Source organism: Chelmon rostratus, chromosome 12, assembly GCF_017976325.1.
Source record: "Chelmon rostratus isolate fCheRos1 chromosome 12, fCheRos1.pri, whole genome shotgun sequence".
Taxonomy (NCBI): Eukaryota; Metazoa; Chordata; class Actinopteri; order Chaetodontiformes; family Chaetodontidae; genus Chelmon; species Chelmon rostratus.
Genome location: NC_055669.1, coordinates 4,568,793 through 4,596,600, shown reverse-complemented (window position 1 = coordinate 4,596,600; position 27,808 = coordinate 4,568,793). Strand labels below are relative to the sequence as shown.

Genomic DNA, 27,808 nt, shown 5'->3' with positions numbered 1-27,808 from the left:
ATTTTGCCAAATATTTCTATTTTACATGAAAAAATATTAATGCACTTTATCATTTTCTGAGGAATTGTGCTGTGTTGGGTGGTTAATCCTGTGCATGCATACATTACCCATGCTGCTGAACTCATTTGCATGCGTTTTTTTTTTTATGAAGGCTGCTGGAAACGGCATGAAGAAAAACAGACTGTTACTTTTGTGCCATTTCGTCAAAATTGTTTAAGATACTGAATTGAAAAAAACACACACACAAAGTGCTGGGAAAAATAGCTTGAATGCTGCAGATGACAACGGATGCAGAGAACAATGCTCTGTCAACATGAATTTGTTTTGGACGCAGCATGTCCCACCAGTCTTTGATCATCACTCGCCACACTGACAGTCCCTCATCTCATACGGCCATTATACAATCTGTAAATCAGTTTAAGGCTTTTCTGTTTCCTATTAAGGAAGCATCCATTCCTTCTGGACCGGCTGTAACGACCATGTGCTTGTGCTGTGCAGCAGTCACCTAACTTAAACTCACCATTATGAGGTCCAGGGTTAGGTTGCTCCCTGAAAAGGCCACTTTTTTAAGTGAACTGCTGCAACCTTTCGCTGTCCAGAGCAATAGATCCAGTTTATACTGGTTTATAATCATTTTGTTTGAATACATATATCTTCACAAGCACTGTAGGGCTATGTGTGCCTATTGGATATTAAAAGTTATACAATTAACAGAGGAGTTGAGGTTTAATTATAACAGTCAGTGAGCGCTGTGTCTTCCAGCTCCATGTCCCTCTTGTTTGGTTGTGCTTCTTGAGCAGCTTTTTAGTTTGCAGCCTTTTGAAGTGACACTTTGCTAATTTGTGATTAAAGGGAACTTGACCCTCACCCGTTTATTGCCTTTCAGGGTTCTCAAAGTACTGCGGAGGAACAGCACCACCACAATTAGTCCATAATTGACTGTTTCAACAAGGGTTTAATTTGATATAATGGACCGAACTTGAACCTTTTAACACCACATTACAACACTACCAGCAACGTGCCCTGTGGTGATGGTCTTAATATGCTCAAGAACTTTATTACCATAAAAATGCCTCTGTTGCCGATAAGAACAGATTAAGAAGTGCGTGTTTTTCTGCATGCATGTTTTCTGCGTGCACGCTGCTACAATTTAGTGCATGTTCAGGTGAGTCCGTACAGTATATTTTAGCACAAGATCAGAACACTTGCCAGCCTGTTAATCACGCTGATCAGAAAAGAAAATTAAAGTACCCAAGCTGTTATGATGAGCTGCTAACCTTGATGTGTCACATTAATTACAATGCGATAAATAATTGATAGCTGACGGTGTTTTTCTCCACGGAGTGCGTGACAGTCTATGCCACAGAGACCCGAGCATGGTCCCCCCCAGCATAAATAAACAATCAGTAATAACAAATGATATATATAATTAATTCCCAGAAGCGCAGAGTGATTTACCTTGAGAGAGGACCCACTGATTGAGTTTGACGTGGTATAGCACAGAGCGAAGACTCCAGTGCTGAACAAGGGGGTAGCCAGACACCTCGCTGTAGTTCACCATACCTGCAATAACACACAAAAAAGCCAGTTGTTCATATGGATGCAGTCCCTGCTGCTGCATTAAAGCATGCCTCAGGGTGCTTCAGCACCACACCTGGAAAAGCACACAGAAAAAAACTGTAATATTAATGTGTTATTTACTCCTGTAGTGGAGGAAATTACAGCCTTCAGTTTTAGATCAAAGGGTGGTCCTACATCTCATTCTTGTTTACTTTACCTCCAGAATCAGGAATAATATTTGATAAATATTAATACTATATCAGATGACAGGAGAGAGAAGCAAGCAAAGTCTCCGGTGTTAGATCAAAGTGGAGCCCGAGCTACAGCCCACCCTCCCCAGAAAAAAAAAAAAAAAAAGCACAGCAAATGGCAACTTTAATGCAAAATCTATTCAAAAACAGTGATATAGTCGACGTCAGGCTGAAGTCTTCGGTGTTTGATGATCGCGAAGGCCACTCACTGGAGTATACAGCACATTTTTTCTATTTTCAGATATTTAAATATCACTGGCGTATTCCAGAGACCTCCAACTTTTCCCTCTTTGTGTCAAACCTATAACCAATTTATGTTCTCTCTTTGTAGTACAAAGATCCTGCATGACACTGAAAATTATCTCATTCGGGTGATGTACTAAACCAAGTAAAACTGCTTATTTATAATGAAAATGGAGCAGAGTCTGAATCTGAGACGTTTCGACACCTTATTGTTGTTCATCGTGTCTAATAAAAACAATAAAAAGAAAAATCAATTTATTCATGATCCTTAGTGCCTCATCAAAATTTCAATGATTTCCCAGAGTCTGGATTCTTTCTTTTTCTTTTATATTCATTAGCACAATATCTGCATGACTCACAGATCACGAAGTGAAGCTGCGAGTCTGAAACAGCATAACTCTTAATTTAGAAGGACAACACTCGTTCAGACTATTCATTTCTCATCACGTGCAAAATGTCCCACTTTGACAATGAGAAGAGCACAATTTATGCATAATTCGTACTAATTAAACTGTCACAACCAAGACTCATTCAGACACAACAACTATTTCTGTTCAGAGGAAGAAAGCCGCTCAGCCAAAAAGTCAACAAAGGCTGCATCTTATCAGTATTTTTATTAGTGACCAGTCAATCAAGTGTAATCCACTGTATGATGTGTAAAAAATAGAAAAAACTGTCTATCACTGTTTCTCTGAGCTTGTTTTGTCCTGTTATTCAATATATAACAACGTAAAGCTGAGAAAGTCTGATATTTGAGACACTGGAAGAAGTGCATGTTTGCTATTTTTGTTTGATAAATGATGACTAATTAATTATGAAAATTGCTTGTAATTAATTGTCTGTCACCTGCTTGTAATTAATTGTCTGTCACCTGGATCTGGTTCCAGATTGTTCACTGAGCTCCAAGGCCAACAGATCTCCTGTTTGTCTGGACTTGTTCTTTACGTTAGCATGGGCAACACAGTCGGGGAGCAGGATTCTCACTTTCAGCCAACACTGACCTCAGTTTTAAAATGACAAACACTGCCAACAGCAGATTATACCAGCTGCAGCTGACAAACATTCATGGTTCATCCTCGTTAAGTCAGAGGCTCACACTGTAACGTAAGTCATTGATCAACGAGTGGGCCAACCAAGTGTCCGTTCTCCTCCAGTTAGACAGCGTTTAATGTTCTCGCATATCACATGAATAATTTGTATTGGTACACTGAAATGCTCACAACAAAAATGATAACATGCTGATGTTAAGCTGGCTCTCTTCTATTCACTTAGCATGTTAGCATGCTGACATCTGCTTATCAACACAAAATACAGCTGAGGCTTATGCGAATGGCATCAGTTTTGAAGGTATATTTGGTCGTTAACCCTTGTGACTTGGACAAATAGAAATTTGGAGTTGATGATCATTTAATGAAAAAAATGTACAGAGATAATTACAGTTCATCATGAGGGGAGCATGATCACACTCAATGGTAACTCCTCCTACCACTGCTGAGACATTTCACTCAAAACTGCAGCTTATCATCTGATTCAACATCTGGGAACCATGAATGTCGGTATTAAATGGTGTGCCGCTCCGCGTAGTAAATGTTGAAACATTTCACACGATGAGTAAGAACTCCAGCGTCAGGATCATGAACACCTGTGCAGGACTTCATGGCAATTAATCCAGACCAAGGTAGTGGACTGACCGGCTGACTGAAGGACTGTCTGACATTGCCATCCATTAGCATGGCCACGCTAGGCTTGCCGGCAGCATGCTAAATAAGTTGTGGAAAATAAGCAGGGTGTAGCTGTTTTTATATGTCATGTATACAGGTTGTAAACAATGATTAGGCTGTCACACAACTTTGTAGTGAGTAAGTGCAGATCTAAAAAAAAAGAAAGTTTTATTCATTTTAATTTCATCTTGGTTACAAATAAAAAGTGAACTCAAAAGAATGTGACAAGAGACTGGGCAGGGTTTGGACTCAGTGTTTGATACAGATTTGGTAAAACGCCATCAAACCCCAACCTTACTGGAATCCAGCTGTTTTTTGACTGGAGTCACTGCGGATCACAGTCCTCTACAAGGTTTAACACGCCACTCAAAACACTTGAGTGAAGCTACTGGTAATGCTGCCATAGGTAGTTTTTCATGTTGTATTAACACAGCGTTCCTTTAAAGCCCAGTATATTATCTTTATTGATTTTCTTTCATTTACCAATCTTACCCCCTGCTCAAATCGATAATGGCCATCTCGTCTGCCTGAAGAAGTCACTCATGTAAGAAGGTTTATCATTTTGATGCACTGCACGGCCGTCAAACCTTCTGCATGCGTCTTGTTCCTCCGACCAACGACCTGTCGTCTTCTCCGCCGCAACAAATAGTCAGCGGCAGATCAAGCACAACGTGTGGACATGTAAACGGGACACATGAGAAGAGGGAACGTTCACTGTGCACCACAGTGGGAGAGACCTGGCTGCTCTCTCTAGTTTACAGGAGAGTGTTTAAGGACCAATCAGCCTCTTTTTCAACACATGAATTATAGATACAGCAGCATGCAGCATGAAGTGCACAGATTCTTAGCGAACATGACTCGGAGTGAATAAGTAATCTCCCTCCCTTCTCCTTTGGTTACGGCTGCAGACCTATAATTATTTTCTCATTATAAACAATTTTTTTAAAGTGCAATAATGAAAGCAAAGCGAGTAAAAGTGCCTGTCTTCATTTGTTCCCATCAGCAGCAGGACCCCCACATGATCGCATAAGAATGCAGGATCGGGCCTTTAACATTAGCTTCACTTATATCAGGCCATAAGCAGAGCTGCAGAATATAAATCATCTTGTCTCCCATAGAAACTGACAACCATGGCACACGGCAGCAGCGGGATTACAGCCATACATCACCATGACTGCCCCCACCGTGTTCACAACCAATCCAGAAGGTATCTGGATAACGCTCGTGACTGAGACACGTTTCCTGGGAAGAGGGGAACGGAAAACGGACAGATGGAGCAAAAAGAGAAGAGCTAGTGTGCGTGTGAGACAATTCGCAGGGCGTGCATTAGAAAGATAAATTGAGACGTGAAAGGAGCGCACTAAAAAGTGAGAGGCTGCAAAAGTGGATGAGCATGAAGAAGAGGTGCATGATAGAAGAGCGATAAGGGAAAGCATCTCTGTCTTCACGGTAAAAACGGTTAAATCTACTCACATTCTGTTGCACATATTTAAGATACAGACATGCCAGCATCTTATGGGAGACACGCAAAAACTAAACAAATCACTGTATTAACAAAGCGGTCGTGAGCAAACACTAAGCCCAAAAGCTCTGCTGTCACATATTAAGACAAATGTTTCTGGCAAACGTGGAAAGGGTTTTTAAGTGTAGCAACTCTCCAGAGTCAGCGTGAAACAACACTGCAAATGCACACCTTTATTTATTTCATGCACTGAAATGGGCAAGTGTGCATTTACTTAATTCAGGTAATTTGTGCCAACAAAATAAACCCTCTGATATAAAAAGCTCTTTTTAGGCAAGGAATCTGCAATGTTCCTGGCTTCATCTATCTGTTATGGCTCTGGCATTCAAACGCTGGTCTCTGTTGCGTAAATGCTCCATAATGGCTTTATTCAGACATGACAGGATTATTACTGATGCAATGTGCGGTGTTCGGGGCCTGGCGTGCGAGAGGGAGCTCAAGCCCCGTGTCTTTGTAACCGCAGTGGCAGCGCTGCCGAGGAGCAGAGCTGAGCTGGAAGGGAATGATACAAAGTTGTGGCGTGAGGGACGCTCGCTCCTGCTTGTCACCAGTCTGAGCAAGCAGGATTCTCTAATACACCGTCAGAGCAATAATCCATTCATTGCACAGTGCAGTCCAGCAGTGGTCGAGTTTAGTGTGCTGAGACTTTTCTTTCGGCATTTTGCTTGATATTCACACTGAGCAGTTAATCTGGATGACGGATGATCAGCTGTTGTGATCATCGTGGTTTTCTGATTATTTCCGAGGGCTTTTTTTTTGTAAGGATGGGTTTTTTGAACAAAAAGTTCCCCTAGCAGCAACACCAAAAAAGACGAATCGGCCAAAAGACGAATCTAACATGCGAGGGATCTTCTTCTTCGGGGGTTATTTAGACGTGAGACCAACATGTATCGAGGTGCATGGGGCATAAGACAAGACATTAACATTCTAATTTAGAAAAAAAATGAAAAAGAGATTTTGAGCATACGCACGGAGACACAAATTAGATATGACGTATGATGAGTGTTGGGATGCGTGCAAGGCCAGTAACAGTTCCTTTACAAGGGTGCTGCGAAAATGCAACATTTGGCAGAGGCCTGACACCACCTATGAACTTGATGAATAAGCCTCTAAATGTGATGTTCCTGCATTGTCCTCACCTTCAGCTACATCCATTTATCCCCTCTTATGGGAAATGGCTCCCCGGAACGATAGATATATTCCCCGGCACAGAGAGAGCGAGAGCACACCACTACACAACCGCCACCCCCACTCCCCATCCCCGCCTCCGCCTCCCTTAGTGAAAATGAATAACAAGCCCAAAACATATACAGTAGCAGCGTATTCTTCTTCTTGCTGAAAGGCCTTGTCTCCCTTTTAGCCCTGGGGTGCTCTGCTCTCATTGTCTGACAGAATGATTAATTTGACTGAACTTCACTTTGCAAACATCCCAAGTTCACAGTCTCTCTCCATGCAGTCGCTGCCAGAGCCTCTCAGAGAAAGCAGCCTGGTCAGGGCTGCGCCGCGTCCCACCGCTGGTTCCCTTTGTGAAAATACAAGGTGTAAAAACGGCTTTCATAACAAAACTCGGTGTTTTTAAAAGCTATTACATGAATAAATATTTCTCGCCGTTAATGGCTGTCACACATCTGCTCGGAGCAGCTAACAGAGGAGAGTTAACTGAATACGTTAGCACTGCGGCTAACTGGATTCTGAGGAACTCCAGCTGGTCTTTGAGTATCTCTTTTTTGTGAGACCTTATATTTTTACGCCACCACATTCTGGATTAAATTCACGATGGCTGCAGTTGCAAACTGCATTTTTACATTCTCATTAAGATAATTAGTTCATAGATCACATGCAGTGTTTGACTTTAAAGCTTCACAGAGTAAAAAAAGCATTCACTGTATTAACACTGTCATCTATGAGGATTGACCGAGCAGCACTGTTCTCGGGTGCATGCTCGCTGTATCTCTGCGTCTTTGCAGCTCACACCTCCATCCTCTCACCGTCACTGTCACGACCGCCGATTCCTTTAATTATACGTCGGGAGGTGGGGGTTTGTGGATGGTGCGATGGGGAGTGAAAATGACATTGCCTGATAAAAAGATCCATACCACAGTGTGATTCGGAGAAACTGGTTCATGCATTGATTTTGAACATATGAGACTGATGCAATGCTTTTCTCACTGGATTATCAAAACGGTCAATAGGAAGCTTCAGCTCACACAGAATGAATTCACCTTACAAGAAAACATCACATCACTTCAATGCTTAAATCCCTTCATTGGCTTCCCATTCTATTGGTTTTTATGGCACTACATGGTTCAGCTTCCCAGTATATTTCTGACTTGTTCGCTGACTGTACCCGCTCAGGTCTCCAGACAGTGGCCTTTTGGTTGGACTCAGAATAAGATCTGGAGCTAATAAAGGTGCTCCTAGTTACTGTGGACCTGTCCTCTGGAATGACACGCCCGATGAGCTGTGATCTTTAAAAACTATATCTACACTTGAAGCTAAAGCTTCCTGCTTTCTCAGGCATAAGCACAGTGTTAATGTGCTTGTAGATTGTGGGTATATGTTAATAAATGTTTTTTTTTTCTGATTTTATGATAAACCACTACATTGCACATGCTTGACGTTTTTATGCCTCTTTAAATTTAAAGCATATTGGGTTTCCTCGCAATGAAATGTGCGCTACAAACTAACGGCGCCCTGCCTTGCTTCCTAGTTTGGGGGCAGGGTGCAGCCAGGAATATCACAGAGTTTTCACAGTGTTTCTGGGTGTCTTGAGGACAGAGCTACAGGACATTTTTTTTCCTCTGCAAAATGGAAAATAACTTCTGCACGCAGACTGGGACCAGGTTCAATTTATAGTGCAATAAAACTGGGGTTCAGTGTTAAGTAACTCTTTGAACTACCTAACAGTCAGTGAAGTGATTCTACAAATTGCAACACAAAATACCCTAAGTGACCAGCAACATAGAAACACCTGTATGATGCAATTTGATGCAATCCAATACAACAGCCATGAAATGAATGCTACCTTAATTATGGGTTTTTGCCTGGACTGCTGCTTTAGTTGTTTGTGTTTTGACTCATGGCTGTCCACTTGTGGTGGAGCTTTATTGGACTGCCTCATATAAAGGGTTATTTCTGACAAGTTCAATATTTTGTCCACTATATTTACATAATGTACTGTATACAAAGGAGCAAAATAGGGGTAATAGTTTATGATATAATGCAATCCAGCAACAATGACCACAGAATCAATTGCACAGAGACAATTAAAAGAACCATTAAAAAGTTGGGGCTAGTCATAGGACTGATTACACTACCATATTTCTTGTCACCCAATGTAGTAAACATGTTAGTATATCAATAATTTAAATGCCCAAACAGTAATTCTCCTCATCATCCACAGTTTAATTGGCGTGTCAACCCTAATGACTACAGCTGCATCACAAATTGTGTCTGTTTGTCTTGTTCTCTTTAACCTGGTGAACGATTTGAGTACAACCGTAACAGCTGATGAGACTGACTTAATTCAGTTGTTTTTTGTCTAATTCTTTCAATCCGGAACTCAAAATTAGTTCTGTGAGTGTGCAAAATCATGTGAAGGCAGGTTTATGGCTCCGTCGCCTGACTTGCTTGATAGTTTTTTCCAGCTATTAACGGTGTGTACATTTCGGAGAAAAACACTGCTCTCCTTCGACAATGAGAACGATGTTGAAAATCAATGCTGTTTACATCAAGTCTCCATGACAGATGTTGGCTTTAACGTGTGTGAGAAGAGCAAAAAGGTAGTTTTGTAAAACTTTTTTCAGCTGTAGAATGCTATTAAGACTCAGGCTACACTGGTCACAGCTATACTAACACAGATGAAATTCACGGTGAGGGGAATCTAATAAGGCCACCTGTGTGACTAATGGTGATATTAAATGGAAAACTCATGAAGGACACAGAACTGTATGTTATACATGAGAGCTGAGAATGATTTGGAAAAGCAGTTTTATTTCCTTCACTGAGTGTACGGCCAGCTCTCCACAAGCGATATGTTTTAACTGATATAGGCGGGACAATGCTGGGCCGGCGTGAATAGCGGATACATAAATCAAAGTAAAATTGAATCAATAGTCCAGCTCTGTGAGAGACTGTGAGAAGTAGTCCATTGGGATGTAAAGTCTCCAGTCCTTCTATGAATGCCCCAATGTGGACCACAGTTCAATTCCCAACTATTGGAGTTTTTGGCTCTGTGATCCATCTTTGTTAGCTTGTCTGCTTTATCATTGTCCAAACAGAAAGATAAAACACCCAAGTTAAGCTGCATGAAGGTAAGGTGTTTTTTTATCCCTCCATTCTCTTCATGCACCTGCATTTTCTAATTTTCCAGCACCTTGTCACACAGAATGGCTTTGTTGTGCAATTACATTCAAGGTCCCAAGGCGAAAGTCTTCTCTACAAAATGTCATTTAAGAAGTTTAACTTAACTGCTTAGTCAAAATAAATGTACAGTCATCCTGACATGTGACACTTGTGATGCAAAGACAAGCACAAGCTGCTCTTTTCCTGCCATGAATGCATGTTGCCTGTACGTTTGGTATTTTTGGTCATCTTGCATCGTCTGCATCCAGAAGCACAAGCAAATGAGAGTAGCATGGAAATATGTCCAGAAACCTCTCAGCAAATGTCTGAAGGAGTTTTCACACTCAGCTGCATATTCAGATGTCACAGCAGCTTTTGTACTTGCAGAGCAGGAAAGTGCTCAGTGTTCAGGTTCATCTCTGAGGGGTTCTTGGTAATGTCCACCATGAAGGCCAAATCACACAGACACTTGCTGTCAATGTGTTTCCACATCGGGTTTTCCTTCATCTCTATGAATTATTCCAGGCAAGCACACACTTTAGAACAGTTTCACTTTGTCTGGTTCTAGCAGCTCCACAGCAGCAACAAGACTCTCCTGAATGAGGTTTCAGCTTGTCGCCTGCAGAACACGGTCTCTGTCAGAATGTGTCTGTGAAAGCTGCTTGTTGGAAATCCAAACTCCACCGAAGAGCTTTAACTTGATACAGGCGCATTAGTCCTCATAGCTCATCCAGTTTAGCCTGTTTAGCTGTAATGATTTGAGATCAGCCTTCTGCTACACTGCAACCACGTCCCCACAAATAAACAAACCAAACATACTGGTTTTTCTTTTACCTGAACAAAAAAAATTGTTTGTCCATTTCTCTTAGGAAGGGCAACACTCCGCATCAACTTCTGTTTTGTTCACATGTGTCATGACGTATTGACGTGATATCAACACTACTCGTGTTGTGTTCAGGGACCACTTGGAAAAACTTGTTAATCTACCATTTTATGTTTTAGCCTTGAAAAAAAAATGAAGAAAACTTAAAGTAATTGCTTTTTTTTGTATTTATGAACTGCCTCGGGGGCTGGATCAGTCTTTTTTTTATTATTATATAATAAACCCTTGCTCCTTACACCTTCAATGCAGATAAGGAAATCTGCAAAGGAAGGCACTTAATAATTATTTGATTTAAATTAAGTTCCTTTCTACAAACCCCGACAAACCATAGGCTGTTGCCATTCCACTATTAAACTATAGCAGTGAGTGTGATAACCGTGATGAATTCATGTGCCAGTCCAGGTGTCAGTGCTCAGTGTGGTCACAGTCAATAACAGTCATAGAGAAACCAGACAGTGCTGATTATTTCTTTGTTAAAACTGGAGCTGCTAAACACTTCAGATTATGAGTGGCACAGGTAATCAGACTTACAATCCAAAAACACACTGCATAATGTGGATGGCAGTCTTGGAAGAAGCTGGATGTGAACCAATAGAAGGGGGAAAAAAACTCAATACCACTTGTGATTTCCATTGAGAAAAAGTGGAGAAAACTCCTGCCGTCTTTGTCCCAGCTGCAATTAGCCTGCTCGGCGAATGTAAATTGAGTTCTCTTGTTAACATTTGTGACTCTGTCCCACTGGATGCAGGGCAGAAAATATCAGACGAGTGCGAGGCTTGCTTATGCTCAACAGTGAGAGCACAGAGCTGACGGGAACCGCAGCCTGTCTAAACACCCAACAGTCCTCCTGTAACTTTGCCTTACGGCTGGAAGTGGTTTGTTATTTTAGTCGCTTCTCTAAGGAAGATTCATAGGAACGAGCTCAGGTAGGAAAGTAATCTTATGGCTCATAGAACCCCATTAACTAGCCTGGTCTGTGCTCCATTTCACTCTCGGATAAGTCTGGGAATGAATGATTTAGTGGGAAAGAGAGAGGGAAGAGTGAGTGAGTGAGGAAGAAGTAAAGAAAGTTGGGGGTTGCAGTAGGAGTTATCCAGCAGGCCCACTCTCTGATCTAATGGGAAACTAAATGTAATACGCACAGTCCAGATTTGTTCCCCTGACAATTCTGATAAGGGAAAAAAAATAGTGGAACAAAATGATGGCCCTCAGAAACGATGAGCAGACACCATGGCGATGGTTGGCCAAAGGCTTTCCATAATTCAAGGCAAAGAAAGATCACTGTGAAGAATTAGCATAATACAGGCCTTCACCACTGGTGCTCACCTCTTCTCAGGCAGGTACTCTCCACAAAATACCTACACTAATCCCAACATTACTGTTCCAATGGACCATGCTCGACCAGAAAATGTCTTTGGTGGCCTCTAAAGTAGCATTTAAACCATGTCCAAAGCTAACACTGGTGTTGCTGTGAACCACTGTTAGCGTAAAAAAAGAAGAGGTTTAAGCAATGTCCTGCAAATCCTCTTATTCCTCTAGGCAGTGTGGTCCCTGTGCCTCTTCCTGGCTTCTTTTCTCTGGCCATTTTTTATGTCATTCCCATTCCTCAAATAGCATTTATATGATGGTGGAACTCTGCACACTGCTAAGTTCCTGTGATAGTCAGGTGTGTCCTCAGGATTTTAAGCTAAGCTGCCAACCTGGCTTTAGAGATGGGAACGTTGTAGGTCAATTCACCACTTTGATTGAGACTGGCTTATTGTGACTGATACTGGATTCAAGGCCATAAAATTTTGTATATTCATTCATGGTGCCCAGAGGATGCCCTGATTTTCTCTGTCACCAGTAGGTCAAATTTTGAACTTATCCAATAACCAGTCTCACCATCTGCTGGATGGATTCGCCCCACACTTGGTACAGGCCTTCATGATTCCCAGATAATATATAACTTTGCATCAAGACCCACCTGCAGATTGATGCATTGCCATATTTTGGTTCAGGCATTAATTTTGCCCATTGGATAAATTGTGATAATTTAGGTGACTATTCATCTGTCCATCAGTCTCAGCTCTAATTTGTGTTTATTGCTAATTACTGTGTCAAATGATGCCATTCATAGATGGTGAACATCTTAAGCATTGTACCAGGTGAACATTAACATGTTGAGATTGTGAGTGTGTTTCCATGCTGGCCTGCTGCTCACTGACCTGGTCATTTTAGACCAGAATCATAGCACGACCATCCTTAGTTTTATTTTATTTTTATTGTTTGAGTAGACCCATCATTATTAATTATGAAATGACAGTTGATTGTAATGTAAGCTACAACAACTGTGGCTACAGAGTATTCAAGCGTGCTCATGAAGCCATTTTTTTCTGACAAATACAGCAGCATTCAGCAGACCCAACTGCAAAACGCATTATCAGTAAGCATGAACATGTGGTAATTAGGCTGGCAGATGTGGCTTATGACAACTCAAGGTGACACGCTTTTCATTTCTGCTGTGCTGAAGGAAGGCTGAAGGGACCGTTGTTGCCAGCGATTCAAAGTGAGATGCCAAAAAAGTCCAGCAGATACCTCTGTGCTTGCATGGTCACAAGGCCATATGCTTCGACTTTAATTATGAGGGACTTGGGGAGAGAGGGACTCTGGGTTGAACTATGAATCACTGCCACTCTGCCCGCCTCAAAAGCCCCGTTCTTCTGGATTTAAACACTGCCCATACACCCACTTACACTTTCTACAAATAAACACAGCCCTGCTTCACGCGTTAAACAGACAGCTGACACGGCAGTTAGACTTTTTCTGCGCCTAATTAAAATCGGAAAATGCTGAATGCTTACTGGTATGGGTAAATGAAAAGAACTGAATGTTGACTGTGCTCAGGCAGCTGTGCTGAACCCAGCCAACCCCACCTGAGCCGGAACCACTGAAGCGTTCCCCGAGCCACAACCCACGGGGAGTTTTCTTATTATGATCGTGATTCATTTTCGCGAGAGAGCTGTGTGCAAGAATAAACATATACAGTAGGAGCATGTTTGAGTTCAAGCAGCGGTCACGCAGAAAAAGAAAAGTAATTACAAGTGGAACTGAAAATACTTGATTTTAGTGAGGGGATGACATTCAATGTTTTCACCCATGAACAAAGGTCAGATTCGGAGGTCTGGTTCCAGGCTGCATGCTGGCTCCTCACTGGGAGGACTAAGATTTCTTGGAATATTCAATAACTCAAATGACCTTAGAAACCTAACTCATCAGCATTTAAAGTAAGACTGAAATTATGCCAACAAATCAAAACGGTCTCTTGCTTCAACAATAGTGAGTGAGGCCTGAAAACATTTATCTGTGATTCATTGTAAGGCAAAAAAAAGTTCTAACTTCTTTAGCTGGGGGATGCAGGAAAACCAGGTTCACCCTTTAACCTTTGCTCTCGATTAAATAAACATCTCTTCTATTATTAAGTAATTTCTCAGTTTCAGAGTTAAATTGTTTAAATATCACTTTCAGCATTTCCAACCATCAGTTCATTTGACGAAATGCCCAGGCCGCTTTTCCTAAAGCGGAAACAGGAAACTTTTGAAAGACCCCCAGCGTTTCCAAGTGGCATCACTGCTGGCGCCATCGCTTTCTGTTTCCCCAGAGCAGCAACTACCAAAAACGCAGCACTTGATTTGTTTCCAGATTTCCGTGAAGAGACGATCAAATGTACTTTGGAAATCAGAGAAAAAAAGAAGTATATTCACTGAAAAGGTAAAGTGAAATTGTTAGGATTTTATATGGAGTAATAACATTTTTGCATTTTGGAGCTACAGCAGGGGTTTGTGTCAGGTTGGAGGAGGGAGTAGAAGGAAACATTCGGAGAAAAAGCGTGAGTTCAGCCATTCATTTAATCTATAATGGAGACATGAAAGCAGAGCGGTGATAGAAGCGGTGCCAGCCTGACTGGGTCTCCACTCAGCCTTCATTTTCCCGGGAGATGGTAGCCAGAGGCAGACAGAGTTGCAGATGGTGTCGTTATTCTATGGTCATTACATTGTGCAATCAACGTGTACTTCCTAATGATATGTTAAGCAAAAAACCTGTCAATTGGCAGTTTAGCCAATCAAGCTATTTAGAAACACATATTGCAAAGCTTCAGATGAGTTAATAAGATGATGAATTTGAAAAAATCTGGAAGCTAATTTGTAGTTTACAAATAAAACAAACAAATTAACTCATCTTAAGGAGTTAAAGTAAAGATGCAAAGACACAATGTTTGTGTATGTAAAGATACTGATAGCTTGGTACTGTGTTTTCTACATGTTATGGTACCTGTTTTTTTTATTACGGACAATAAGGTATAAGATGATCATATTTGTAGTTTTTGCCCATGTCGTTAAAGAACATGAATACTTAAAAACCTGCTGAAAGAGAATAAAAAAATGCAAACATACTGTATATACTGTATATAGAAATTAGGCCACTCTCGATAAGGTTCAGGCTGAGAATCAAAGCGGTGTGTGTGCGTGTGTGTGTGTGTGTGTGTGTGGTGTGAGCAGGGATAAAAACAAAACTGGTGTAAGTGATGGGCTCTGCATGCCCTTCACCTACCTCTAAAGACAAACAACTCATACTCTGCAGTCTTTGATAGAGAGGCTTGCTCCACGGTGGATCGCGGGGTCATTATTTATCCACCCAGCATCGTCCTGATGTAGCGTCGGAGTGGCCGCTGCAACCTGGCTCTTTTTCAAATATCAAAAAACAAAGGCCTGACGGGGAACATTCTGAGTCTCATTAGGTCTAAAAGTGACTGCAGGTGGCTACAAGGCAAGGCAGGTCTGTGTCACCGGGACCCCCAGCCCGAGCTCCCTCCCTCTGGCAACATGCTGTGACCCCCAGCTGTATTAATTATCCCATCCAGTGTTGTCAGCTAATTAACTGACGTTTAACACAGAAAATGGCTGCAGCAATTCCACGTAATTAATCAGTGTGAAGGAATAAATTAAAACCCTTCCTAAATGTGACTGCCATTGAGGGTCTGCATTCAGAATTGAATTTTAATTGTGCTTCAGATGTTATATTTGAGTTATGGCTGAACACAGAAATGGCTTAACAGCTCCTGTATGTACACTGCAAACTATTTCTAATAGAATTTCTAGCAAATGAAAAGGCCTCTTGACAGCAGATAAGAGCTTAAATTCAGACCTGTTGAAATAACTAACAGAAAATTCAATTAAGTCATAAAGGGCATCGTGCACGTAAAATGAACGTGTTGTTTGGAATTAAGAAACAATAAATTGGACTGATGATATAGTATTTCTAAGCACTAACGTAATAGTTTTCCAGAGCCCTCGGCTCCTCAGCCACGATTCCTGGCTCCAGAAAAGTCCCTAATTTCTCAAAAGGCCCAAAGATACTATGGTGGAGCTCACAGTGCTGAGCGCATGATCTTTGCCTTAACTTAACTAAAGTGTTTTAGTGGAAGAACGCAAAATTTACTATGATATAAATGTAATTTGTAGGTGACAGGGTTGGCAACAGAGATGACTAGTTCCCAGTTTAGTTTTGTTCCTTTGGCCGTATAATTCCTGGAACAACTTAGCAGGAAAGAGGTTTGTATTACTCTAGCAGCTATGTGAATAATTAATTGACCGTGCACAAACCAGGAAAATATCGCCTCAAAATACTGCCTCATGCGCTATTTTTTTATTATGAGGATGTCAAAAGCCTGAAAAATTAATACAAAAAAATGATGTAAGAGTCTTCAGCAGTTTGCAAGTCAGTAAAACAAGGTTTACCCATCTTACTTACTGTCATAAACAAGGAATGCACAGTAAATCATGGAATAATATAATGCCACTTCGCCGTACAAGAAAATATTATGAACATTATAAAAACAGACAAGCTCGACTGTCCACAGGGCAAGTGCAACTGTGTATTTCCTCTTTCTATATTCCTTCTCTTGCTGGTCACTACATGAACGTTTCACTTCGGTGTACTGTACGTATTTGTGGATGTCTGGCCGTGATGAAGTTGGTTGAACGCTGAACCAGCGTCAACGCGCTGAAAACACCGGCTGACAGAGAGAGGGGAGGAGTGGAAGACGGAGAAGCACTTTAGGAAAAGAGACCCATGGAGACCGACAAAGCATCCAGCACAAACAGCGAAGTGACGGGAAGTCTTACACTGTTGCGGCCCCCTTGGCGGTGAAGTGCGGTCGCAGCGACGGGTCAAAGCACAGCACAGTCGAGCTGCGATCCCCACAGTGGTTTTGTTGTGATTTTGCATGTGTGCTTGTGTGTGAAATGCGTGTCAAACGAAGTGTGTGTGTGTGTTCCGGTGTGACTACACTGTACGCATGCGAGGCTGATAGATCACAGTGGTGGAAAGAAAAAAAAAGGTATAGATGCTACTACGTCAGCGTTAACTATTTTTTCTAGCGCAGGGGAGGGAGAGGAGGGGAGAGGAGGGAGGTGATGACAGGGCCGGTGAAATGATGGGCTGTAGATGCCCTTCACCAACCTCTGAAGATGAACAGCTCAGACCAGCAGCTGTTGATAAAGAGACTTGTTCTGCACAGGATCATAAAGGTATTTCATCGTTTACCCTCCATCTGCCACGAATTAGTACTGCAGATGTCACCGAGCATGATTCCTCTTTTCTTCTGTATAAATCTCATCTTACACAAAATCTACGTCTCTAAAAAGACTTGTACACAGAAGCGTGCTGATCACTCGTATTAACTGCCTGGAACAATGCAAATATTACCTGTTATTTGCTGTGACGACTATAAATGTGACAAAAAGTATGAAAGAAGACGTATGTATGAGTGATGTCAGTGAAGCCTTCAGAGCAAATTATAATAATGGCTTGAGGAAATGCCAAAATCCAGCAATTCAGCTTCAGTAGCACTTAATCATCAGTTTGCTGTTGTCGCTGTGTACGATGGCTCTGTGTGCTTCCAACTTCAGACAAAACCAACAACATCTAAAGCGATCATTAAGTCATGTTCTGACTGGAACCAACATTTACATTTAAAATATGTTAAGAGAGAAATATGTGAAGGACAAACAAATGAAAAAATGAAGGATTGTCTCAAAATTGCATTTTTGTCCTTTATTAAATTTATTATAGGGCTTTTCGAGACATAACAAAATCTGCTGGGTGAAGATAAACTGTGCAAACAGTTATACAGTTAACAACTATCAAAAAAAAAAAAAAAAAAAACAGGTCTGCAGTGAATTATCAAAACAATCAGACCAAACTCTATTCTGTCACAAACCTCTTTCAAAGTGGGCCAAGGCTGTGTTTCTCTCCATGCAACTACTGTGCAGATACTCCACCACCCACAACGACATTCGAATGCATTGTCAATGTCGCCTCTACACGTCTAATCCAATGTGACCACCCATGCTCAGTGCGTCTTTTGAGTCACATGCCGCGCGCCTTTGGGAATTTAGGGAAAACTGCGCGTCGCACTCATTCCTGCTTACATGAGTACGCAACTCCAACTTTTCCGACTGCTCCACAGCTCAAAGCAAGAACCGTTCTTCCAGTCACACTGGTGTGAAACGCTTACATGATTCCTGTTACAAGCCGGGTTCTATCAGAGGTCTTTGTGGAGATATTCAGTGCAGTCACGTAGTATCTGTACTAACGTACAGAAAATATATATATATTTCATAAAACTGCAACAATCATGTCACCTGATGAGGCCTTGTTAGTCATCTGAGCTTGCTTCAAAGAAGCAGTGGTGGACAAACAGCATGTGAATGGTGTAAAATTGGGGTTTCATTTTATTTATTCGCTTTCAAATCTTCATTTTCTGAAAGCAACATCATGATATGCCATTGTTCCAGTTTAATTAACGTGCAACAATGCACTCTTAATGAGTAGGAGCTTCAAATTAAATACTGCTGCATATAGTAAAAGGCTGATTCTCGCCCACTGATTTGATGTGATTATGCAAAGAAATGTCTAATTTGCAAAGATAATGGGATGAAAGAGGAGTTAAGTATAAACTGGCATTAAGAACAAAGATGGGGGAGAGAGAGAAATCACTCAACATAAACTTCCAGGAGTAAAATAGCATCTTTGCATTTTCTGTTTTAAAAAGTTTACAACATATCATGGCTTTGGTCATATTGTTTCTTCTTCAACTGACTAAAACCTTTCCACATTTAACAACTTTTGTTTTGCAAAAAATCCCTAAAATATATCAGTTATTTCCCAGATTCTGACACCAGATCAGCTTTATGAGCCAGGACTGTTGTCTCGCTTAAGAATCCGCTCCAGAATGTGTCTCGGTGCTGAATAAATTATGGCCCCCGCATGTTTTTCTAAGTAAATACATGCTGAATAATTGCTGCGCTCCAGCGCGCTCTGCATCTCCGTTCCCCCTCAAAACAGCGACACCGTACTCGCTGCCTCATCGTGTCCAATCCACATCTTGACTAGAGGGCTGTTGTTTGAGGATTTTGTCTTGAAAACCACTGGGGGAAAGACGAGGGCCCCCGAAGGCATGACCTTCCTTCACTGCCACCAATTATATCAAGGCCTTATAAAATATAGATTAGGTGCCATCTCGGTGCTGACGTATCTAAAGGGCCGCTGCATAGGGAGTGTGTGGAGAGGCCGTGGGCAGACCCGGGGGGAGGCCATGTTGAATATGACAAGACGAGGGGAATAAAGCAACACAAAGGATGACCTTGATGAAGAACACTCGGCCGGCTCTGGCTAAGAAAAGAAAAATAAATAAATAAAGACTTCTGTCTGATCAATTCAAATCTAATCAAGGCCCTAAATACTAAAATGCACTGATTGCAATGATAGTCACTACCCTAAACTGCAATCTGGACCAATAACCATGTATTATTAATGGATAGGAGCCGCGTTTGGAACAATTGGCATTTAACTTTGTGTCTTAACCTTTCAGCATAAATGTCAAGACAAATTCTAATAGAAAAAGTTTGAAGTTCACCCAACAGTGATTTTCATACATTCCAGCTCCAGTGTGTTTGTGGGCCTGTATATATTCAAACCTTGTAAGGCGATCAGAGATGAGATTTACAAACTTAGTTGGAAAGATTTCACATTTCATGGGGACGGATGATGGACAATCCCGAAAGCCTCGCGAGTCTCGCCTTCGCTTTCTCTCTCTCTCTCTCTCTCTCTCTCACACACACACACACACCAAACGCTGTGAATCACGGAAAAAAACATGTGCCGGTGGCAAGATGCTCCTGTGATGTAATCAGCAGCAGTGCAGGAAGACAAATCTTGTCAAAAAGAAAAGAGTCTTACTTGAAGCGAGTGAATGTCGGTGGGTTGAATCGAATATGAGGTGCTGTTATCAACAGGGATTCTTCTGTAGGGCTCTACATGCTGTCTGAGGCTCCTTATCATCACATGACGCTTACAAAATGAGAAAATCAGTTAAAAATAACATGACAGTGCCAAACAAATGCAGGATTTTAAACTGTAAGCCACAATAGCATTCAATGACATTAATATTATTCAATTATTTATTTTCAACTTCCAATGACTATGTTTTAAAATGCCTGCGTCATACAGCACACAGCAGCTGCACCGTGGTTAGTGAGAGAAAGATCATGAGGTGTGAAATTATCAGATAAAATGTCACTCCTGGGGTACTGGGCTGTTTATTATAGTAAGTGGGGGGCAGATTAACACCCTAAATGGCCCCAGGGCAAAAATCTGCTGTGGGCCCCTACTGAGTGCCCCCAAATACACATTCCTATAGTCATTTTGTCTAGAACCCCAAAAACCAGCCAGTAATGTAGCGCTACCCTGCCGCTTAGTTTGTGATAACAGAATCTGGACCACAAAAGCATAATATTACCGTATTTTCTGGACTATAAGCCGCTACTTTTTTCATGGGTTTTGAACCATGCGGCTCATACAAAGGTGCGGCTATTCTGTGGATTTTTCTTCCACCACTAGGGGCGCTCTAACTGGAATTAGAATCAAAACTAGGACAAAATAAATGCAAAGAAGAATACGCTACTTTCAACTACCAACGCGTTCAGAAAGGCTGGACTGCTACACAAAGAGAGCGGCGCACTTTCAGAGCCAACCTCACCTCAACCTCATGACAGTGACACGGAGAGCGAGACTGATGGAGACAGATGTGACGAAGCGCTGCTGAGTTTGTTCAACTCCGACACTGAAGAAGACGATTTTGTGGGTTTCAGCGAAGATGGTGACGTGATTTCAAACACAGGGGAAATGAAGATAAATAAATACCGGTTATTTTCTCTTGGTTCTGTCCCGTTTTAATCAGCAAAGTTACTGCCATGTTAAAAGACACTGTTAGGAAAGGATCTATTTCGGTACATACATGTACATTTACAGTTCAAAATCGTTCTGTACATGTAGCAAATATCTAATCTAACAACATAAATATCTGCGGCTTGCATATCTTTTTTTTAAAGTAGAGCGGATATGGCTTGTATATCATTTTTTAAATTATTTTTTAAAAATAGAGCGGATGCGGCTTATATGCAGGTGCGGTTTATAGTCCAGAAAATACGGTAATGTAAATATTGAAGGTGGATGCCTGTACAAGACTCCTGCAGTGAAGGATGGAGCCATCTCGGGGCCCTTAAATCTCAGCTGTTCTGTAATGTAGTGTTGTATGTTACCAAGCTATTTTAGAATTAATCAAATCACCACAAACTAAAGGCCCCCGGGGGTCAGGGCCCCATGGCAGTAACCTTCCCTGTCCGTTAGGGAATCCAACCTTGGATTCAGTATAATTTTCAGCAAGAGACCCGGGATAACACTTAACATAAAAAATGTCCTCCCGAACCGCAAAAACTTCCAGAAAATATCCTGAGCAGCACTCTTCAGATCTGCCTCCCTCCTTTGAAACTTCTCTTCTGAGCGCCTTAACTCTTGTGTCAGCTGTTTCTCCAGACCTATAAGCATAAATCCGTGGATTTGATGACAAACGACGGGGGGATCGGCTGCAGAGCCGCGGTGACTGGCAGGGGCGACGATTTCACCTTTGGCGCTCTCTGTTGTGGTACATCCGTCTGAGCACAGACACCCATCCAAAGACACAGATGTGATGTGTGTGTCACAGATAGCAGCAGAGGACGCTAGCAGAGGACGAGGCCGCGTGAATTACCCCCTGCTGCCCCTTTAACCTTTATCAGTGGATTCCCTGGTCCTGGCTCTGCTCACCCCCTGCCTGAAGACTGCAGACAAAGATGGCTGTCACTCATTCACTTGTTGGGTCCTCTTTTAGGTTTTTGTTTCTTTGCTTTCTGTCTGTCATCAGGCACATTTTCATTGTCTTTCCTCCTCTCTTCTGTCTCTTTCTCCTTCATTTTTCTTTGTCTCCCTTCTCTCTTTCGCTCCATTATCTCTCAAGCTCCATCTTAGGGGAAATCTGCTTAGCAGCCGTGAGCATACTTGCTTTCCAATTAAATCAAGATGTATTTGCCTTTCAAAAGTCTCCCTTTCCTCACTCTTACTCCCATCGGAATAATTGATGGAGGTCTCTGGCCTCGTGATGAATGACTTCCAAGCCCGGAGATGAATAGAAAGATGAATGATTTCACCCCTGCGAGGGCCAGAGAGGGCTGGAACAAGGAGTGCTGACATTGTGACAAATACACTGACCATAGCAGCCGAACCTGGCCGAATCAGCATGGGACGAAGGGGAAGGGGTGGCATGCGCTCATCGCGGCTCAACAGACGTTCCTCTCGCCGGCGCCGTCTCCGCGCGTCTGTCCGCCCCACGGACAATTACCTGAGCCTCGCAATTAACCGCAGGCGCGGCGATAATGCTGACGGCCCGCCAGCAGACGAGTGGAAGTGGCGGCGAGCCAGCTAGCTGGGCCTGTGGAGCGCTGCGTTGGACGCTTGTGTTTGTGCACTCGGTGGAAATGCGGAGGCCAAGAGAGCAGGTGCGGTAAGGTGAGAAGATGCCCCAGGTGACTTCATGCGGATGGTGCCACCGCTTTCCCGGCCAAGATTTCTGAGCTGAAACAAGTTTTCCCTCCCGCCTTCACACAACGCGCTGTCATACAGCTGAGAGGTAGCAAATGTTTATAAGAACGAATTCAATGAGCGTATGACAGGCCATCTGTTTTAAAGGGCCAATAAGTAAGATTGTTACTACCCCCGTAGAACATAATGACCATAATACATCCACGTAGGGGGTGAAAGGATTTTTGCTCAGTACCAATGACTCAATGATTATGTTGCCAGCTGGCTTCCAAAAACTTTCCAGGCTGAACACTTTTGAAACAAAAACTTGCTCCCTCCCAAGTCAGTGGGTGAGACTGAAACTAAAAGAAATAAGCAATATGAGAGCAGGCAGAGACACAGCTGGGGACATTTCTGTGGGCCCCACTTCATCCGTTCAGACGTCTTAGTCGACAGCTCATGGTCCTCTCATGCTGTGCCCCTCCAGATTCAACAAACCCATCAACCAGCGTGGACGATCGTCATTTATTTTTCCCAGCTGTCACTGATGCAACTCCTTGCTCGAGCTCTTGATTGATCAAACACACCTGATGCAGTTCATCATTTCGTGGGTACAGCAGGGAAAGATTAAAGATAAGCAAGACCGTCAGTCGTTTTGGGGACGGAGTTGGCAACCACTGACCTTAAACCAGCATTAACTGATTTCTTGGCTACACAACCAGCGACGGAGCAACATCAGCACCACCTGATGAATGGAAGTCAAACATTCAATCTTTTTAGCTCTCCACCCACTACAAAAACCCTAACCCCAAACCTGGCTTGTACATTATAAGACAGAGCATATAATAATTTCCAAATAACAGAAAGAGCGTAGACATGATGATTACTTTGTGGAGGCTTTGTCAGACAGGGGCTGATTTAATTAAAGGATGTTTTTTGAGTTTTTCAGCCTCTGTTGGTGAGGAACACCTTGTGATCACATTTCCATCACTCTGTCTCCTCCGTTTGGCAAATGTCATCACCAGTGTTGACACGAAAATATAACCTGGCCTTCTTTTGACCTGAGTGACTTCATGTCCCTCCTCATGTGAATCAGGCACACGTGAGGCACACTGAACTGAATATAAATGATCAGTACGTGTCAGCTATAATAGAGATCTGACTGACATTATTTTTTAAAGATTTTTTTTAAGGTGACAAAAAGCGAGTTTGAGGACAGACTGCTGCTGCCACGCTCAAACGTTATGTGATGCAGCAAAGGGGAATGTTTTAAAAAATCATGACAGTGTGCCAAAAAGAAAAACAAAATGCAGCTGCAAATATCGCCAGTGATTAAGTGACTCAACAACACAGCCTGAAGGAGACTTGCCAGTATTATGTATCCCAGGCCTATTTTACCTGACTGCACTATATTATCATCTGCTTCTGTTCTGTTTACTCCCTGTATAAAAATAAGTAAATGGCCAAATTTGAACTCTCCCATGTAGCACATTTGTTATGCGTGAAGCAGCACTGGGTGCACTGAGTGAATGCTTGTCAGCTTTCATGAGGCATTTATGTGACACTTGCATCATTTCTGACAAGGCAGTGGAGCACCGTGTCAGTTCATTGAGAAACATCTTAAATATGGAAGAGCTCGAGGGCAGTGCCTTCTGTCCTCACGCCATCCAACGCCGTGGCCACAACACTGCGCTAGGAAGCTGCTGTCAGAAGCTGAATCCATTACTTGCCACCAAAAGTTTGTCGACACACGGATCTAAAGTCAAACCTGAGATCGTTGCATTATGGAAAAGAACAGAATGGCAGGATTGTTTGTGGAAAGCGATGCTTAATCTCTTTTCACGGGATGAAAATTCACTTTTTACCTTTGACATATCTCCATCAAAATCTGCTCAAACTCCTTCAGCCGAGAAAGTGTGAGATGTGGTCAAAAGCCCTGGAAAAAACTGGTGCGGGGACCTTGATTAAAGACTCTTTCGTCAAGCAACATTCAATCTGTGTCACATTAATGTTCACCACCATCCCCACCGAAAAATAAACACCTTCAATTTCACGTATTGTTGTAAGTTCAATGGATCAATAGCTTGTTATTATATTAGTCAGAGTGATCTCAGAGTGAGATCACACCAACTTTGGGAAGTTTTTGGGGAATATAATGTAGCTTTTGTTGTTTGATTCACGTTATATTTTGAGAGCTAAAGGAGCTTTGTTCTTGCCTTGAAGCAAGCAAATGCCACTCAAAATTACAGTGACTTTTACAATAACGCAAATGACAAAAGAATCCAGCGTGGGAGCGGAACCTGGCTCAACGGATTCACTGCGGTTCACTCCATTTGTCTCAACGAGGATGGTAGTAAAAAAAAACTAATTGATATATGTGTTTTCAGAGGACTTTAAAGGACTGGTTTGACATTTAGGCTTTTTTTATTTTTACTTTGAACAGAGCCAGGCTAGCTGTGTCCCCCTTCTTTCAGTCTTTATGTTAGATAATCACCTGCTGGCTCTTGCTTCAAATTCAGCATGCACACATGAGAGGGCTATTATTTTCTTATCTAACGCTTCAAGAGGAGAATAAGCACACTGCTCGCACTGAGGAATTATTCTTTGACAAAACAGAATCCTCTACATGGCCGCGATTTAATTCATTGAACATGTGTCGGTTTTTTTTAATACTGTTAAAGTTATTTAAGTTAAAATCACAAATTTTTCAAGGTCTAACAGCAAGTCCTGCAGTGCTCAGTTACCTCTGAATATGGGCAGTAAACTCCAAGGACATGCCTCACACAGATGCTTGTGGAACAGATCCAGATGTGACGTCCGGACTTCATCTCTCTGTGTGCTGGATTGTCACAGCTCTTCTTTGGACCACCACAATGTACTTTCCATGCACTTCCTAGCATCGGGCATCAGTTCACTGTGGCCCTGAGCGCACTGCGTGCTTCTGTGGCACCCCGCTGCATGCTTTGAAATGATATCTCAGTTCACGATATTAGTCTTCAATAAAAGCCCACGGCTGCTGCAGCAGAGGCCCAACACAGAAGCACGAGAGGAGAAGCGCTGCTGTGTCGGTCTCTGTTCTGGGCCATGTGCACCGCGAGCCCAGGGGCGATGTAGGGATAAAAAGGTTTGAGCTGTGCACAGAGAGGGGGGACGGGGGGGACAGGGGCTCAGGGACGTGACAGCACAAGATCCATTTAGATTAGGCGGTTTTAATATCCTCTGAAGTTTCCAATAAACAGCGGTTGGAACCAATGCTGCTCCGTCGTCATTTGATTGTCCATCACCTCAGACGTAACCTCGTTTCATGTGGTTTTGAATTGCTGCCCTGACTGGCCTTGTATCTCCGCTGCTATATCAACAACAAGCAATAAACACATCCTGCAATCTGCTGCTTTCTCCACTGCAAGGCAATTCAGAGGCAGTTACACAGGTGCCTGGAATAAGCTCGGCCAGCAGGCTGCCCGAGCGAGGCATTTCCAGGAAATGTGCTGAATTATAATTATTAATTTTACACTCTCTATTGTGGTACCCTCTACCGCACCCCAAACAGGAAGAAAAAGGCTATTACTCACGCAGGCAGAGCAAGGGAGGATGTCCCCTCCATTCCAGATGTCTGCTCTTCATAAAATTCCTGCATGTTCTACATCCTAACTGCCGGCGAGAGAAAAATGGAGTGGTTTCTGTCAAGCTGTTTCATATCCAACCGCTCAAACGCTCACACTTATGAGCGCTCTGCATGGTTTCTAACATTTAGGGCATAAAACTGTAAATCCAAGCAAAACAAAGTGAGGTCAAACTCAGTGGATAATGAGGCATCCAGATGGATGGATACAAATCTTTAGCCTTCCGCTGGAATCGCTTGATATTTAGCAAGCCAAGATTTTTCCTCCTTGTTTTTTTTTTTTTTTTTTCTCTCGCCGCTTCTGTGATAATGGCAGCTGTTTCAAGTACGAAGGCTGTGCGCTGTCCAAACCGCGATGCCATGTGCTGCACTGGTAATGAAAAGAACAGCGCGATGGCCTCTGATGCCACTGACTAATGAATGCCGACAGTGTTGGTCCAACCTGCCCGTCCCCAGCCTCCTCTCACTCACACACTTCCCAGATGAAAAAATGATTTTGCCAATGTTCTACCCGTTCTCCCTTCACGCCCGTCATTGAGTTGGATGGTGGGCTGAGGAGTGTGAGCTGCCTGGGAGACGCACTGTGAGAATCAGCAGCCAGAAACTTCTCTGCTATATAATGAAAATGATGTTGTTGTCTTGAGTTTGAAAGGCTACACTGTGCGCCATTTTTCACGCCAACGCAAAGGGAAAGGCCATTCATTGTAGAACAGATACAGATGTTAACGACAGGTGTGGGACATGTAAACTGCTCTGATAGGCTGTTCATCACATCAGACGCTTGAAGGCTGACGGGCAGCTTGATTTCTGAAAATGTGTTGTCTTGATTCTGTATCTAACAACACTGTACAGTGCTAATGCAGTGCAATAAAGCATACACTCTGCAATGCGGGACAACACCCCAAGGCTGCGAGTGAAAGATCTGAGCACGGTCTAAGTCGTGAGAATGAATTTTACTCTGCTGTCCTTTTTTATTACTCTTCGCTTCTGACAGGCCTGATGAGACAGTACAGCAAACAAGCAAACTAAAAGCTCAGAAAAGAACGATACAGCTACAGCATGGAAACCCGATTTCTAATAATGTTGCTACGAAACAAGGCGTCCTCACGTGTGACAGAACTGGACTGTACAAACTATTTCTGCGGTTTCTGCTTCACGGACAGGCAGGGAACAGGGACAGAGACAGGGGGGAAGGCTGCTAACCTTTCATTAGTTAAGACACAAAGTTTTGACAACTCGTACATTAACATTAATAGTAATCAGGTCGGCCAGTTGGGTCTATGTCTCTCGGCTGGGCTCAAGACTGGTTCTGCATGGGTTAATTTTGCACTACGTCGAGCCAAATATGTTCGGAAAGAAAACATGATCTTGGATTCTGTTCTGCGGAGCTAGTTGGGGAGGTTGATGGCCATATAAAGAGATGGCTTTCAGGACCCTGAGTCCTGTCTGTGGTCAGGCAACAGCAACAAACGACTTTGGTTAAGTTTGGGAAAGACTGTGCTTTTGGTTAAATGATGATTTCGTAAACTCGTCCTGTCTTGAACTTCACTGTTTTCAGAATCAAAACACTGTGGCTCCTTACCGGGTACTGAGTGTCTAAACAGGATCCTGAAAAATCATGAATCATTCTCAAGTTGAAAAAAAACTCACATTCATTTGAACATTTTAACGCCTGCTGGATTTGTTCATTCCTAACATTTCCTATTCAAGTTGACATTGCGTTGA

The 27,808-nt window shown here is 42.5% G+C and overlaps 1 protein-coding gene across 1 annotated transcript in view; it reads right to left on the bottom strand.

Annotated features, from left to right (window-relative positions):
- Positions 1-27,808, bottom strand: part of astn1 (astrotactin 1) — a 352,841-nt gene that overhangs the window by 150,224 nt on the left and 174,809 nt on the right. The window contains exon 16 of the mRNA XM_041949058.1: positions 1,459-1,563. Within this exon, the coding sequence (XP_041804992.1) occupies positions 1,459-1,563 (105 nt within the window). The remainder of the gene's footprint in view (positions 1-1,458; positions 1,564-27,808) is intronic.